We start from the raw sequence: 17,304 nt of genomic DNA on the forward strand, positions 1-17,304 counted from the left end.
TATATATATATACAGGCAAATCATAGACTAGAAGAAAACACTTGCAAAATTTGACAAAAGATATATATTTATATATGCATATATGTGTGTATGTGTATGTATGTGTCTATATATATATATATATATATATATATATATATATTTATATGTATATCCAGGAGATAGATCCAGGATATATGAAAAATTCCTGATTCTCAATAATAAATAAATACAATATGGAGCAATTCACAAATTAATATATGTAAATAACCAGTAAGAACATGGGTATTCAAAATTATTAGTCTTCAGGGGTGCAAATTAAAATCTTAATGTGATATGCTATATATCCACTAGAATGGCCAAAATATAGAACGTTTACAAATGTTGACATGGTTGTGAAGTAACTGGAATTATTCTGGAATATTGTTGAAAATATAAATTAATGCAACCATTTTGGAAAACTTACTGGTAGTTTCGGGGGTTTTCCCCCCCTAAAAATAGTGACCCAACAATTCCACTGTGAGCTCTTTATCCAAGAAAAATGTAAATATGGGTTATTAAAAAAAGACTAGTAGAAGTTTAATAGACGTTTTATTCATAATAGCTAAAAACTGAAAAGAGCTCAGCTATCCATCGATAGGAGAATAAATAAGCAAACATATATTTATACAGTGGAATACTATTCATCAATATAAAGGAATGAATTGCTAATAAATGTAACAGAAAATACTGAGTAAAAAAATATCTTACACAAAAGAGTATATATAAGTTTCCATTAATATGAAGTGCTGCTGCTGCTGCTGCTAAGTCGCTTCAGTCGTGTCCGACCCTGTGCCACCCCATAGATGGCAGCCCATCCCTGGGATTCTCTAGGCAAGAACACTGGAGTGGGTTGCCATTTCCTTCTCCAATGGAAGTGAGAAATAGATTTAAGGGCCTAGATCTGATAGATAGAGTGCCTGATAAACTATGGAATGAGGTTCGTGACATTGTACAGGAGACAGGGATCAAGACCATCCCCATGGAAAAGAAATGCAGAAAAGCAAAATGGCTGTCTGGGGAGGCCTTACAAAGAGCTGTGAAAAGAAGAGAGGCGAAAAACAAAGGAGAAAAGGAAAGATATAAGCATCTGAATGCAGAGTTCCAAAGAATAGCAAGAAGAGATAAGAAAGCCTTCTTCAATGATCAATGCAAAGAAATAGAGGAAAACAATAGAATGGGAAAGACTAGAGATCTCTTTAAGAAAATTAGAGATATCAAGGAAACATTTCATGCAAAGATGGGCTCGATAAAGGACAGAAATGGTCTGGACCTAACAGAAGCAGAAGATGTTAAGAAGAGGTGGCAAGAATACACGGAAGAACTGTACAAAAAAGATCTTCATGACCCAGATAATCATGATGATGTGATCACTAATCTAGAGCCAGACATCTTGGAATGTGAAGTCAAGTGGGCCTTAGAAAGCATCACTACGAACAAAGGTAGTGGAGGTGATGGCATTCCAGTGGAGCTATTTCAAATCCTGAAAGATGATGCTGTGAAAGTGCTGCACTCAATATGCCAGCAAATTTGGACAACTCAGCAGTGGCCACAGGACTGGAAAAGGTCAGTTTTCATTCCAATCCCAAAGAAAGGTAATGCCAAAGAATGCTCACACTACCACACAATTGCACTCATCTCACATGCTAGTAAAGTCATGCTCAAAATTCTCCAAGCCAGGCTTCAGCAGTACATGAACCGTGAAATCCCTGATGTTCAAGCTTGTTTTCGAAAAGGCAGAGGAAAGAGATCAAATTGGCAACATCCGCTGGATCATTGAAAAAGCAAGAGAGTTCCAGAAAACCATCTATTTCTGCTTTATTGACTATGCCAAAGCCTTTGACTGTGTGGATCACAAGAAACTGTGGAAAATTCTGAAAGAGATGGGAATACCAGACCACCTAACCTGCCTCTTGAGAAATCTGTATGCAGGTCAGGAAGCAACAGTTAGAACTAGACATGGAACAACAGACTGGTTCCAAATAGGAAAAGGAGTACGTCAAGGCTGTATATTGTCACCCTGCTTATTTAACTTCTATGCAGAGAACATCATGAGAAATGCTGGACTGGAAGAAACACAAGCTGGAATCAAGATTGCCAGGAGAAATAACAATAACCTCAGATATGCAGATGACACCACGCTTATGGCAGAAAGTGAAGAGGAGCTAAAAAGCCTCTTAATGAAGGTGAAAGAGGAGAGCGAAAAAGTTGGCTTAAAGCTCAACATTCAGAAAACGAAGATCATGGCATCCGGTCCCATCACTTCATGGGGAATAGATGGAGAAACAGTGGAAACAGTGTCAGACTTTATTTTGGGGGTCTCCAAAATCACTGCAGATGGTGACTGCAGCCATGAAATTAAAAGACGGTTACTCCTTGGAACAAAAGTTATGACCAACCTAGATAGTATATTCAAAAGCAGAGACATTACTTTGCCGACTAAGGTCCGTCTAGTCAAGGCTATGGTTTTTCCCGTGGTCATGTATGAATGTGAAAGTTGGACTGTGAAGAAAGCTGAGCGCCGAAGAATTGATGCTTTTGAACTGTGGTGTTGGAGAAGACTCGAGGGTCCCTTGGACTGCAAGGATATCCAACCAGTCCATTCTGAAGGAGATCAACCCTGGGATTTCTTTGGAAGGAATGATAGTAAAGCTGAAACTCCAGTACTTTGGCCACCTCATGTGAAGAGTTGACTCATTGGAAAAGACTTTGATGCTGGGAGGGATTGGGGGCAGGAGAAGAAGGGGACGACCGAGGATGAGATGGCTGGATGGCATCACTGACTCGATGGACATGAGTCTGAGTGAACTTCGGGAGATGGTGATAAACAGGGAGGCCTGGCGTGCTGCGATTCATGGGGTCGCAAAGAGTCAGACATGACTGAGTGACTGAACTGAACTGAACTGCATGCATGAAAGTGAAAAGTGAAAGTGAAGTCACTCAGTCGTGTCTGACTCTTAGCGACCCCATGGACTGCGGCCTACCAGGCTCCTCCATGCATGGGATTTTCCAGGCAAGAGTACTGAAGTGGGATGCCATTTAGAATAGGCAAAATTCCAGAGGGGCGGAAAAAAATAATAATAATGGTTGCCTTAGGACTGATGGAGTAAGGATTAACTGTTGTAAGGAGTTTGAGGGATCTGGGGATTGATGAATGAAAAAGCTATTATCATTGGACAGGTTTGCATAAGAAAAGTCCTCACAGCATGAAACTAGCTAGAGGCTTATGCCAAAAGAGAAGGTAGTGAACGTCTCTGGAGGTTACCTGACTAAGAATGTTGCTTCGTAGCACAGTGAGGAGTCTGGAGCAGAGATAGTAGTGACTTCGGATCTTAAAATCCCAACTTCTATCTTATCCATGGCTAGCAGATGTTCAGTGTTGTTTTGTGAAGTATACAAAGCAGGCAAGCTATAAATCATTAATAGTCTGCTTGTTTGGAGACATTTTTTAAAAAATAATTGAGTGTATAAAAATGTTAATTTATACATCATTTAGTTCCAGCTGACGTTGGAGCTAATGGATCTCAGCCTGCAATGAAGAATTAAACAACTCGGGCTAACACATAGAAGCCATCTTTATCTAATAATATAACAACTGAAAAGGAATAAGAGGATATTTTTTTGGAGTGATGATAATGTTCTATATCTTGATAAGGGTTTAAATCACACAAGTGAATACATTTGTAAAAACTCATAAAATGTATACCTAAGAATTGTGTATTTCATTGTATATGATATGCATGCTAAAATACTCAGAGTGAAATGTACTGCTGTATCAGTTTGTACTGAAACACCAAAAATAGAATGGGTTAATAGATAGTTGGATAGGTGTCTGATAAAGCAAGTATAGTAAAATTTTAATAGTAGAATCTAAGTTGGGATATGTATATGTTTATTATAAAATTTTTTGCTTTTTGTTTAAAAAAGTTTATAATGAGATATTGAAGCCTACCAGGTCGAGATAGACTAAACATAACAAGAAGTCCTGAGTAAAAAAAATATCTTACACAAAAGAGTATATGTAAGTTTTCATTACTATGAAAAGGGACCTGTTTGGAAACTATGCCATTGCATTAAAAAATAGAGAGAGAGCTTTGTATTTCTTGATCAATATTAAAATATAATTTCTGTAGAAACAATCCTATGTTTGATCATTTGACTGAAGATATGTGGTGTTTGCTCTTTTACAGAGAAAGTCCTTCTGCTAGCCTGGACACATGTGCATTTCTATCATCATTTATGTGCTCCGATAGGACTCTGCTTATTGATGGCCGTGTAGAACTCAAGAGAGGCCTGCAGAGGCAGGAGCGGCATCTTTTCCTTTTCAATGATCTGTTTGTTGTAGCCAAAATCAAGTAAGTATACTGGACACTCTCTCCTGGTTTATCATTATAAAATTGCATTTCCACTAACAAAGATAACCTTTCTTTTCAATATCACTATTAAGAATAAGTGGCCTCTATTACCATAACTAATGTCTGAAGTGACTTTTATGTTTGTTTTGTTTTGTTTTTAAAAAAATGTTTCAATTATTTGCTCATCTAACGAGTGTTCATTTAAGTCCCGCTCTGTGCTATGCTCTGAATAAATATAGGGGATACAGGGAAGAAGGTGATGGATATGGTCCCTGCTTTCCTGATGCTTTTATTTATAATGTAGATGGGGGGATTACAAATCGTGCCTAGTGCCATGAAGAAAATAGGGTGAAGTAAAATATGGGATATATATGTTAGGTAGGAAGAATAAAATCAATGAAGAAAGAAAAATGACTAGCCATTCAGATATTAGGAGGGTGGATATTCTAAGTAGAACTAATAGCAGGTACAAAGCTGGTGGAGAAAGTTTGGCCCTTTGGAGTTGAAAGAAGGCCTATGTCATTGGAGCATAAGAAGCAGGAAGAGAGTAATATAAATTGATATTGGAGAAACAGACAAAGATCAGGTTATCAGGACCTTTGTTGGCTGCATGTATTATCTATTGCCATACAACAAATTACCCCAAAAAGTAACAGTTTATGACTACAAACGTCTTACACATTTTCTCTGAGTCAGGAATCTGGGAATCGTTTAGCCAGGTGTTTCTAGCTCAAGAGCCCTAATGAGGTTACAGTAGAGCTGTTGACCAGGTTTATTGTCATCTCAGAGCTTGAAGGAAGAGTCTTCAAACCTCCCAGATCACTCATGTGGATTCCGGCCATCCTCAGTTCCACAGTGGCTCCTGGCCAGAGGCTATAGTTCTTTTCCATGGAGGTCTCTCCACAGAGCTGCTCTTAACATGGAATTGTTTCCTTTAAAGTGAAAGATCCAAGGGAGTGAGGAAGAGAGTGTTGAAGGGAGTGTGTGTGTTCAGTCACTTCAGGGTCCTTTGGTCCTTTGCAACCCCAAGGACCATAGCCCACCAGGCACTTCGGTCCATTGGATTTTCCCAGCAAGAATATTGAAGTGGGTTGCTATGCCCTCCTCCAAGGGATCTTCCCAACCCTAAGATTGAACCCACATCTCCTACGTCTCCTGCATTGCAGGTGGATTTTTTACATTCTGAGCCATTGAGAAAACCCTGTTGAAGGGAGAGAACACTTAAAATAGAAGCTTCAGTCCTTTATAACCTAATTTTATAAGTAGTATACCATCATTTCTAATGTAGGCTATTGGGCACACAGAATATTGGGAAGCCAGGATCTTTGGGGGCTATCTTGGTAGGCTATGGTAGAGGTTTACATTTTATTCCAATGGTTTTAATTAGGGGAGTAGCATACAGGGGTACATATTTTTTTAATACTTTTCAAATACCCTTCTGGCTATAGTAGATAGTGGATTAGAGGGTATACAGGTGTAGAAGCAAGGAGACTAGACTGGAGGTTATTGTAGTAGTCCTGATGAGAGATAATGGAGGCTTTATCTAGAGAAATTGCAGTTAAAAAAAGGATGCAGACATATTGAATATACTTTCAGTTCAGTTCAGTTGCTCACTTGTGTCCAACTCTTTATGACCTCATGGACTGCAGCATGCCAGGCTTCCCATCCTTCACCAACTCCCAGATCTTGCTCAAATTCATGTCCATTTAGTCGGTGAATCCATCCAACCATCTCATCCTCTGTTGTCCCCTTCTCCTCCTACGTTCAGTCTTTCATAGCATCAGGGTCTTTTCTAATGAGTCAGTTTTTTGCATCAGGTGGCCAAAGTATTGGAGCTTCAGAGTCAACATCAATCCTTCCAATGAACACTCAGGATTGATTTCCTTTAGGATGGACTGGTTGGATCTCCTTGCAGTCTAAGGGACACTCCAAGAGTCTTCTCCAACACCACAGTTCAAAAGCATCAGTTCTTTGGCACTCAGCTTTCTTTTTATTCCAACTCTCACATCCATACATGACTACTGGAAAAACCATATCCTTGACTAGACGGACCTTTGTTGGCAAAGTAATGTCTCTTCTTTCTAATAGGCTGTCTAGATTTGTTGCAGCTTTTCTTCCAAGGAGCACGCGTCTTTTAATTTCATGGCTGCCTTCACTATCTGCAGTGATTTTGGAGCCCCCAAAATAAAGTCTGTACTGTTTCCATTGTTTCCCCATCTGTTTTCCATGAAGTGATTGATGGGACCAGATGCCATGATCTTCATTTTTTGAATGTTGAGTTTTAAGTCAACGTTTTCGCTCTCCTCTTTCACTTTGATCAAGAGGCTCTTTAGTTCCTCTTCACTTTCTGCTATAAGGGTAGTGTCATCTGCGTGTCTGAGGTTATTGATATTTCTCCCAGCAATCTTGATTCCAGCTTGTGCTTCATCCAGCCTGGCATTTCTCATGATGTACTCTGCATATAAGTTAAATAAGCAGGGTGACAATTTATAGCCATGGCGTACTCTTTTCCCAATTTGGAACCAGTCTATTGTTCCATGTCCAGTTCTAACTTGCTTCTTGACCTGCATACAGGTTTCTCAGGAGGCAGGCAAGGTGGTCTGGTATTCCCATCTGTTGAAGAATTTTTCACAGTGTGTTGTGATCCACACAGTCAAAGGCTCTGGCATAGTCAATAAAGCAGAAGTAGATGTTTTTCTGGAACTCTGTTGTTTTTCAATGATCTAGCAGATGTTGGCAATTTGATCTCTGGTTCCTCTGCCTTTTCTAAATCCAGCTTGAACATCTGGAAGTTCTCAATTCATGTACTGGTGAAGCCTAGCTTAAAGAATTTTCAGCATTACTTTGCTAGCATGTAAGATGAGTACAGTTGTGTGCTAGTTTGAGAATTCTTTGGCATTTCCTTTTTTTGGGATTGGAATGAAAACTGACCTTTTCCAGTCCTGTGGCCACTGCTGAGTTTTCTAAATTTTCTGGCATATTGAGTGCTACACTTTAATAGCATCATCTTTTAGGATTTGAAGTAGCTCAACTAGAATTCCATCACCTCCAGTAGCTTTATTTGTAGTGATGCTTCCTAAGGCCCACTTAACTTCACATCCAGAATGTCTGGCTCTAGGTGAGTGATCACACCATCATGATTATCAGGGTCATGAAGATCTTTTTGTATAGTTCTTCCGTGTATTCTTGACACCTCTTCTTAATATCTGCCTCCTCTGTTAGGTCCATATCATCTCTGTCCTTTATTGTGCCCATCTTTGCATGAAATGTTCCCTTAGTGTCTCTAATTTTTTTGAAGATATCTCTAGTCTTTCCGATTCTATTGTTTTCCTGTATTTCTTTGCATTGATCATTTAAGAAGGCTTACTTATCTCTCCTTGCTATTCTTTGGAACTCTGCATCCAGAGGGATATATCTTTCCTTTTCTCCCTTGCCTTTTGCTTCTCTTCTCATATACTTTCAGTTCAGTTCAGTTCGGTCACTCAGTCAATTCCGACTCTTTGTGACCCCGTGAATCGCAGCACACCAAGCCTCCCTGTCCATCACCATCTCCCGGAGTTCACTTAGACTCACATCCATCGAGTCAGTGATGCCATCCAGCCATCTCATCCTCTGTCATCCTCTTCACCTCCTGCCCCCAATCCCTCCCAGCATCAGAGTCTTTTCCAATGAGTCAACTCTTTGCATGAGGTGGCCAAAGTACTGGAGTTTCAGCTTTAGCATCGTTCCTTCCAAAGAAATCCCAGGTCTTATCTCCTTCAGAATGGACTGGTTGGATCTCCTTGCAGTCCAAGAGACTCTCAAGAGTCTTCTCCAACACCACAGTTCAAAAGCATCCATTCTTCGGTGCTCAGCCTTCTTCATAGTCCCACTCTCACATCCATACATGACTACTGGAAAAATCATAGCCTTCACTGGACCTTAGTCGGCAAAGTGATGTCTCTGCTTTTGAATATGCTATCTAGGTTGGTCATAACTTTTCTTCCAAGGAATAAGCGTCTTTTAATTTCATGGCTGCAGTCAGCATCTGCAGTGATTTTGGAGCCCCCCAAAATGAAGTCTGACACTGTTTCCACTGTTTCCCCATCTATTTCCCATGAAGTGATGGGACTGGATGCCATGATCTTCGTTTTCTGAATGTTGAGCTTTAAGCCAACTTTTTCACTCTCCTCTTTCAACTTTCATCAAGGGGCTTTTTAGTTCCTCTTCACTTTCTGCCATAAGGGTGGTGTTATCTGCATATCTGAGGTTATTGATATTTCTCCTGGCAATCTTGATTCCAGCTTGTGCTTCTTCCAGTCCAGCATTTCTCATGATGTACTCTGCATATAAGTTAAATAAGCAGGGTGACAATATACAGCCTTGGTGTACTCCTTTTCCTATTTGGAACCAGTCTGTTTAGAGGTATCCAAAAGAATTCATGTTTACTCAATACTAAATGCCAGTGCAGTTAACATCCAACCTAGAACATGAAAGCTATACCTTGCTCTAATCACTTTCTCATTGTTTATGAAATACCATAAAATAGTAGTTTATGAAATCCAGTATCTCATCAACTGGAGAAGAGTTGGCTTTTTTCTACTATCTGTACCCTCACATTTAAGTTATGCTATGTCATAAATAAGATGTGAATGGGGAGGTAATCAAGATTGCAGGTTAGAAAGATGCTGAGCTCACCTACGCCCATCAACACATGAAAAGTACATCTTAATGTGAAGGAATTCTCGCTGAAAAGTACCTAGAGACCAGCAGAAAGACCCTTTGGCAACCAACGCTGTGAAAAAAGATCCACAAGAGTCATAAAGGAAGGGAGGGAGAGCAATGAGGTCAGGACACACATCCCTAGGAATGTACAGAGAAGAGGAGGGGTAAATCATGGGCTTGCATATCCTTCCTGGGGATTAAGGAGTTTGAACCACATACTGGGCACACCAGCCAACACCAGGAAGATAAATCCCCTCAGCTGGTTTGAAAACCACTGACTGACAGGAGGGTGTAAGAGACTGAGACTCCCATCTGTGAAGAACATGGACACGCTCTTGATTACTCTCAGAACAAGGCAGAGGAAGCAGATTAAAACTGCCTAGGTCTGCTAAAGCTGAAGCTCCAGTACTTTGGCCACCTCACACGAAGAGCTGACTCATTGGAAAAGACTCTGATGCTGGGAGGGATTGGGGGCAGGAGGAAAAGGGGACGACCGAGGATGAGATGGCTGGATGGCATCACTGACTCGATGGACGTGAGTCTGAGTGAACTCCGGGAGATGGTGATGGACAGGGAGGCCTGGTGTGCTGCAATTCATGGGGTCGCAAAGAGTTGGACACGACTGAGCGACTGAACTGAACTGAGGGCTCTGACAGTAATGGATACCTCAGCATTGCCTCCAGCTCCTGTGCAAATACCAACTAGGATATAGGCTAATATTGCCAAAGCAAGTGTGCACCTGTGAGGGACAGAGCGACTCAGACTCAGCACTGCAGTTAAATGTGGCAGGGATGTTTATTGCTGGCACTCGTGGAAGGCAATGGATCAGGAGCTATCTGCAGATCTCACTGGCATGCTGGAGCCATCCTGGTGCTTGCCCTAGTTGCACCAACTGCCTGCTCTAAACCTCTCTTTCTGCATTCCTACTCCCCTCTGCAGTGAAGGTACCATGGCTAGGAGAGGGGAGATACATAATTAGAGGGAACAGAACAAGCTTATATCTGACCTTCAGGGTTTCTGCCCCAACACTTTGGACCTGACCCTGCCACCAGTAGGATGGTGATGGCCACTGATCATAGTAAAAGCCCCAGCTCACACTTCGCTCTGGCTTTAGCCCTTCCATTTCCAGCCCTACCTTTTTCCAAGGTGATAGATGCCAACACACCCAGGAGGATGATACGACCCATGCTCAGTTGAGATCCAGCTCTCCCACCAAAGCCACTGGGGATACACTGACTTGAATAGGCTTGAACAGTGATTCTCCCACACAAGGACACATCTTCAAGACTGGGATAGGTAATTATTCACCGCATTTCATAGAGACAGAAAGTTAACCAAAATGAAAAGAAATAAGAATTTGTTTCAAACAAAAGAACAAGAAAAAACTTTTAAAAAACAACTAGAGGATAGATGAACACAGTGAGAATTTTGACAAGGAAGTGGGAAATGTAAACAATACTGGTCAGAGTTTAAGAATACAATAACTGAAGTGAAATACAGACCATAAGGAATTAACAGCAGACTATGATACAAAAGAAGGCATTAGTGATCTTGAAAATAGAATAATGAAAATCATCAATCAAAAAGAAAAAAAATTAGATAATAATGACATTTAAAAGAAACTGTGGGAAAACAGCAAGCATAATAACATTTGCATTATGGTGGTTCCAAGGAAAAGACAGAAAGGGGCCAAAAATGTATTTGTGGAAATTATGGCTGAAAACTTCCCAAACCTGAAGAAGGAAACAGATAACCAAGTGCAAGAAGCAGAGTCCCAAATAAGATGAAACCACAGAGACTCACACTAAGACATGTTACCTTAAAATGGCAAAAATAAGGCATCAAGAGAAAAACAAAGTGTCACATACAAGGGGACCCCATAAGGCTATCACCTGATTTTTTTCTACAGAAATTTTACAGGCCAGAACAGAGTGGCATGATACAGTTAAAGTGCTCAGAGGGAAAAACCTCCAACCTAGAATACGCAAGATGGTCATTCAGAATTGAAGAAAAGACAAAGAACTCAGGCAAGCAAAAACTCAGAGTTCACCAATACTAACTTGACTCTGAAACATGTTAAAGAGTCCTCTCTTAGTAGAAAAGAAAGTACCATAGTAAGATGTAACAAATTATGGAAAAGGAAATATACAACTAGTGAAGGAAAATATATAGTAAAGGCTGTGGATAAGTGACTTAGTACTAAGTCTAAAGGGCAAAAATTATAAAAATCAAGTATAACTGAAATAAACAGTTAAGGTGAAAAAACTGGAAATAGAACTGCCATACGACCCAGCAATCCCACTGCTAGGCATACACACTGAGGAAACTGGAATTGAAAGAAATACATGTATCCCAGTATTCATTGCAGCACAGTTTACAATAGCTAGGACATGGAAGCAACCTAGATGTCCATCGACAAATGAATGGGTAAAGAAGCTGTGGTACATATACACAATGAAATATTACTCAGCTATTTTAAAAAACACATTTGAGTCAGTTCAAATGAGAGGAATAAAATTGGAGCTTATTACACAGCGTGAAGTAAGTCAGAAAGAGAAACACCAATGCAGTATATTGACACATATATATATGGAATTTAGAAAGATGGTAACGACAACCCTATATGCAGGGCAGCAAAAGAGACACAGATGTAAAGAACAGATTTTGGACTATGTGGGAGAAGGCGAGGGTGGCATGATTTGAGAGAGTAGCATTGAAACATGTATATTACCACATGTAAAATAGAGGACCGGTGCAAGTTCAATGCATGAAACAGGGCACTCAAGCTGGTGCTCTAGGACAACCCAGAGGGATGGGGTAGGGAGGGAGGTGAGAGGGGGGATCAGGACGGGGGGGACACGTGTATCCGTGGCTGGTTCGTGTCAATGTACGGCAAAAACCACAATATTATAAAATAATTGGCCTCAAATTAAAATAAATTAATTTTTTAAAATAATTAAAGGATAAATGTGAGCTTGTAAAAGATGACATCAAAAAAAACAAAGTGTGGGGAAAGAAGAAAAATATAGATTTTTTTAGAGTGTGTTTACACTTAAATGACTATAGATTAAAATAAGTAGGTACAGGGGTCAGTCCTAAGATGGCAGAGGAATAGGACAGGGAGACCACTTTCTCCCCCACAAATTCATCAAAAGAACATTTGAACGCTGAGTAAATTCCACAAAACAATTTCTGAATGCCAGCAGAGGACATCAGGCACCCAGAAAAGCAGCCCATTGTCTTGAAAAGGAGATGTTTTATCAACGATGCTGTATAGATGGAGAAGTCTTGAGGCTACTGTAAAAATAAGACTGAAAAACAGAAGCAGAAGGCTTAAGTCCAAATCCTGAGAACACCGGAGAACTCCTGACTCCAGGGAACATTAATCGACAGGAGCTCATCAAACGCCTCCATACCTACACTGAAACCAAGGACCACCCAAGGGCCAGTGAGTTCCAGAGTTAAGACATACCATGCAAATTCTCCAGCAGCACAGGAACATAGCCCTGAGCTTCAATATATAGGCTGCCCAAAGTCACTCCAAACTCACTGTCATCTCATAACCCATTACTGGACACTTCATTGCACTCCAGAGAGAAGAAATCCAGCTCCACCCACCAGAACACCGACACAAGCTTCCCTAACCAGGAAACCTTGACAAGCCACCTGTACAAACCCACCCAAAGCAAGGAAACTCCACAATAAAGAGAACTCCACAAACTGCCAGAATACAGAAAGGCCACCCCAAACGCAGCAATATAAACAAGATGAAGAGACAGAGGACTACCCAGCAGGTAAAGGAACAGGATAAATGCCCACCAAACCAAACAAAAGAGGAAGAGATAGGGAATCTACCTGATAAAGAATTCCAAATAATGATAGTGAAAATGATCCAAAATCTTGAAATCAAAAAGGAATCACAGATAAACAGCCTGAAGACAAGGATTGAGAAGATGCAAGAAAGGTTTAACAAGGACCTAGAATAAATAAAAAAGTCAATATATAACGAATAATGCAATAAATGAGATCAAAAACACTCTGGAGGGAACCAACAGTAGAATAACAGAGGCAGAAGATAAGATTAGTGAGGTAGAATATAGAATGGTAGAAATAAATGAATCAGAGAGGAAAAAAGAAAAACGAATTAAAAGAAATGAGGACAGTCTCAGAGACCTCTGGGACAATGTTAAATGCCCCAACATTCAAATCATAGGAGTCCCAGAAGAAGAAGACAAAAAGACCATGAGAAAATACTTGAGATAATAGTTGAAAACTTCCCTAAAATGGGGAAGGAAATAATCACCCAAGTCCAAGAAACCCAGGGAATCCAAAACAGGATAAACCCAAGGGAAAACACCCCAAGACATATATTAGTCAAATTAACAAACATCAAACAGAAAGAACAAATATTAAAAGCAGCAAGGGAAAAACAACAAATAACACACAAGTGGATTCCCGTAAGGATAACAGCTGATCTTTCAATAGGAACTCTTCTGGCCAGGAGGGAATGGCAGGACATACTTGGAGTGATAAAATAACCTACAGACCAGATTATTGTACCCAGCAAGGATCTCATTAAAATACGAAGGAGAAATCAAAAGCTTTACAGGCAAGCAAAAGCTGAGAGAATTCAGCACCACCAAACCAGCTCTCCAACAAATGCTGAAGGATCTTCTCTAGACAGGAAACACAAAAAGGGTGTATAAACGCGAACCAAAAACAATAAAGTAAATGGCAATGGGATCACTCTTATCAATAATTACCTTAAACGTAAATGGGTTGAATGCCCCAACCAAAAGACAAATACTGGCTGCATGGATACAAAAACAAGACCCCTATATATGTTGTCTACAAGAGACCCACCTCAAAACAAGGGACACATACAGACTTACAGTGAAGGGCTAGAAAAAGATATTCCACACAAATGGTGATCAAAAAAGCAGGAATAGGGAGCTCGTATACACCCATGGCGGATTCATGTCAATGTATGGCAAAACCAATACAGTATTGTAAAGTAAAATAAAGTAAAAATATAATTAAAAAAAGAAATATTCATATCAGATAAAATAGACTTTAAAACAAAGGCTGTGAAAAGAGACAAAGAAAGACACTACATAATGATCAAAGGATCAATCCAAGAAGAAGATATAACAATTATAAATATGTATGCACCCAACATAGGAGCACTGCAATATGTAAGACAAATGCTAACAAGTATGAAGGGGGAAATTAACAATAACACAGTAATAGTGGGAGACTTTAATACCCCACTCACACCTATGGATAGATCAACTAATCAGAAAATTAACAAGGAAACACAAACTTTAAATGATACAATAGACCAGTTAGACCTAATTGATATCTATAGGACATTTCACCCCCAAAACAATGAATTTCACCTTTTCCTCAAGCACACACGGAACCTTCTCCAGGATAGATCACATCCTGGGCCATAAAGCTAGCCTTGGTAAATTCAAAAAAATTGAAATCATTCCAAGCATCTTTTCTGACCACAATGCAGTAAGATTAGATCTCAATTACAAGAGAAAAACTGTTAAAAATTCAAACATATGGAGGATGGACAACACACTGCTGAATAACCAACAAATCACAGAAGAAATCAAAAAAGAAACCAAAACATGCACAGAAATGAATAAACATGAAAACACAACAACCCAAAACCTGTGGGACACTGTAAAAGCAGTGCTAAGGGGAAGGTTCATAGCAATACAGGCATACCTCAAGAAACAAGAAAAAAATCAAATAAATAACCTAACTATACACCTAAAGCAATTAGAAAAGAAAGAAATGAAGAACCCCAGGGTTAGTAGAAGGAAAGAAATCTTAAAAATGAGGGCAGAAATAAATGCAAAAGAAACAAAAGAGACCATAGCAAAAATCAACAAAGCCAAAAGCTGGTTCTTTGAGAGGATAAATAAAATGGACAAACCATTAGCCAGACTCATCAAGAAACAAAGGGAGAAAATCAAATTAATAAAATTAGAAATGAAAATGGAGAGATCTCAACAGACAACACAGAAATATAAAGGATCATAAGAGACTACTATCGGCAGTTATATGCCAATAAAATAGACAACTTGGAAGAAATGGACAAATTCTTAGAAAAGTACAACTTTCCAAAACTGAACCAGGAAGAAATAGAAAATCTTAACAGACCCATCACAAGCATGGAAATTGAAACTGTAATCAGAAATCTTCCAGCAAACAAAAGCCCAGGTCCAGATGGCTTCACAGCTGAATTTTACCAAAAATTTAGAGAAGAGCTAACACCTATCCTACTCAAACTCTTCCAGAAAATTGCAGAGGAAGGTAAACTCCCAAACTCATTCTATGAGGCTACCATCACCTTAACACCAAAACCTGACAAAGATGCCACCAAAAAAGAAAACTACAGGCCAATATCACTGATGAACATAGATGGAAAAATCCTTAACAAAATTCTAGCAATCAGAATCCAACAACACATTAAAAAGATCATACATCATGACTAAATGGGCTTTATCCCAGGGATGCAAGGATTCTTCAATATCTGCAAATCAATCAAATGTAATATACTACATTAACAAATTGAAAAATGAAAGCCATATGATTATCTCAATAGATGCAGAGAAGGCCTTTGACAAAATTCAACATCCATTTATGATAAAAACTCTCCAGAAAGCAGGAATAGAAGGAACATACCTCAACATAATAAAACCTATATATGACAAATCAACAGCAAACATTATCCTCAATGGTGAAAAATTGAAAGCATTTCCCCTAAAGTCAGGAAAAAGACAAGGGTGCCAACTCACCACGACTATTCAACATAGTTTTGGAAGTTTTGGCCACAGCAATCAGAGCAGAAAAAGAAAAGGAATCCAAATTGGAAAAGAAGAAGTAAAACTCTCACTGTTTGCAAATGACATGATTCTCTACATGGAAAACCCTAAAGACTCCATCAGAAAATTACTAGAGCTAATCAATGAATATAGTAAGTTGCAGGATATAAAATTAACACGCAGAAATCCCTTGCATTCCTGTACACTAATAGTGAGAAAATAGAAATTAAGGAAACAATTCCATTCACCATTGCAACAAAAAGAATAAAATACTTAGGAATATATCTACCTAAAGAAACAAAAGACCTATATATAGAAAACTATAAAACACTGGTGAAAGAAATCAAAGAGGACACTAATAGATGGAGAAATATACTGTGTTCATGGTTCGGAAGAATCAATATAGTGAAAATGAGTATACTACCCAAAGCAATCTATAGATTCAATGCAATCCCTATAAAGCTACCAATGGTAGTTTTTGGAGAACTAGAACAAATAATTTCACAAGTTGTATGGAAATACAAAAAACCTTGAATAGCCAAACCAATCTTCAGAAAGAAGAATGGAACTGGAGGAATCAACCTTCCTGACTTCAGGCTTTACTACAAAGCCACAGTCATCAAGACAGTATGGTACTGGCACAAAGACAGAAATACAGATCAATGGAACAAAATAAAAAGCCCAGAAATAAATCCACACATCTATGGACACCTTATCTTTGACAAAGGAGGCAAGAATATACAATGGAGAAAAAACCATCTCTTTAACAAGTAATGCTGGGAAAACTGGTCAACCACTTGTAAAAGAATGAAACTAGAACACTTTCTAACACCATACACAAAAATAAACTCAAAATCTAAAATATCTAAATGTAAGACCAGCAACTATAAAACTCCTAAAGGAGAACATAGGCAAAACACTCTCTGACATACATCACAGCAGGATCCTCTAAGACCCACCTCCCAGAATACTGGAAATAAAAGCAAGAATAAACAAATGGGACCTAATTAAAATTAAAAGCTTTTCCACAACAAAGGAAACTATAAGCAAGGTGAAAAGACAGCCTTCAGAATGGGAGAAAATAATAGCAAACGAAGCAACTGACAAAGAATCTCAAAAATATACAAGCAACTTATGCACCTCAATTCCAGAAAAATAAACAACCCAATCAAAAAATGGGCCAAAGAAGTAAACAGACATTTCTCCAAAGAAAACATACAGATGGCTAACACACACATGAAAAGATGCTCAACATCACTCATTATCAGAGAAATGCAAATCGAAGCCACAGTGAGGTACCATTTCACGCCAGTCAGAATGGCTGCTATCCAAAAGTCCACAAGCAATAAATGCTGGAGAGGGTGTGGAGAAAAGGGAACCCTCTT

General features: G+C 39.2%; 1 protein-coding gene across 2 annotated transcripts in view; it reads left to right on the forward strand.

The window, feature by feature from the left end:
• Positions 1–17,304, forward strand: part of ARHGAP20 (Rho GTPase activating protein 20) — a 205,789-nt gene that overhangs the window by 115,065 nt on the left and 73,420 nt on the right. For both annotated transcript variants that reach the window (XM_018059812.1, XM_018059811.1), the window contains exon 3: positions 4,209–4,373. In XM_018059812.1, coding sequence (XP_017915301.1) covers positions 4,209–4,373 — 165 coding nt within the window. The remainder of the gene's footprint in view (positions 1–4,208; positions 4,374–17,304) is intronic.

Source organism: Capra hircus, chromosome 15, assembly GCF_001704415.2.
Source record: "Capra hircus breed San Clemente chromosome 15, ASM170441v1, whole genome shotgun sequence".
Classification (NCBI taxonomy): Eukaryota; Metazoa; Chordata; class Mammalia; order Artiodactyla; family Bovidae; genus Capra; species Capra hircus.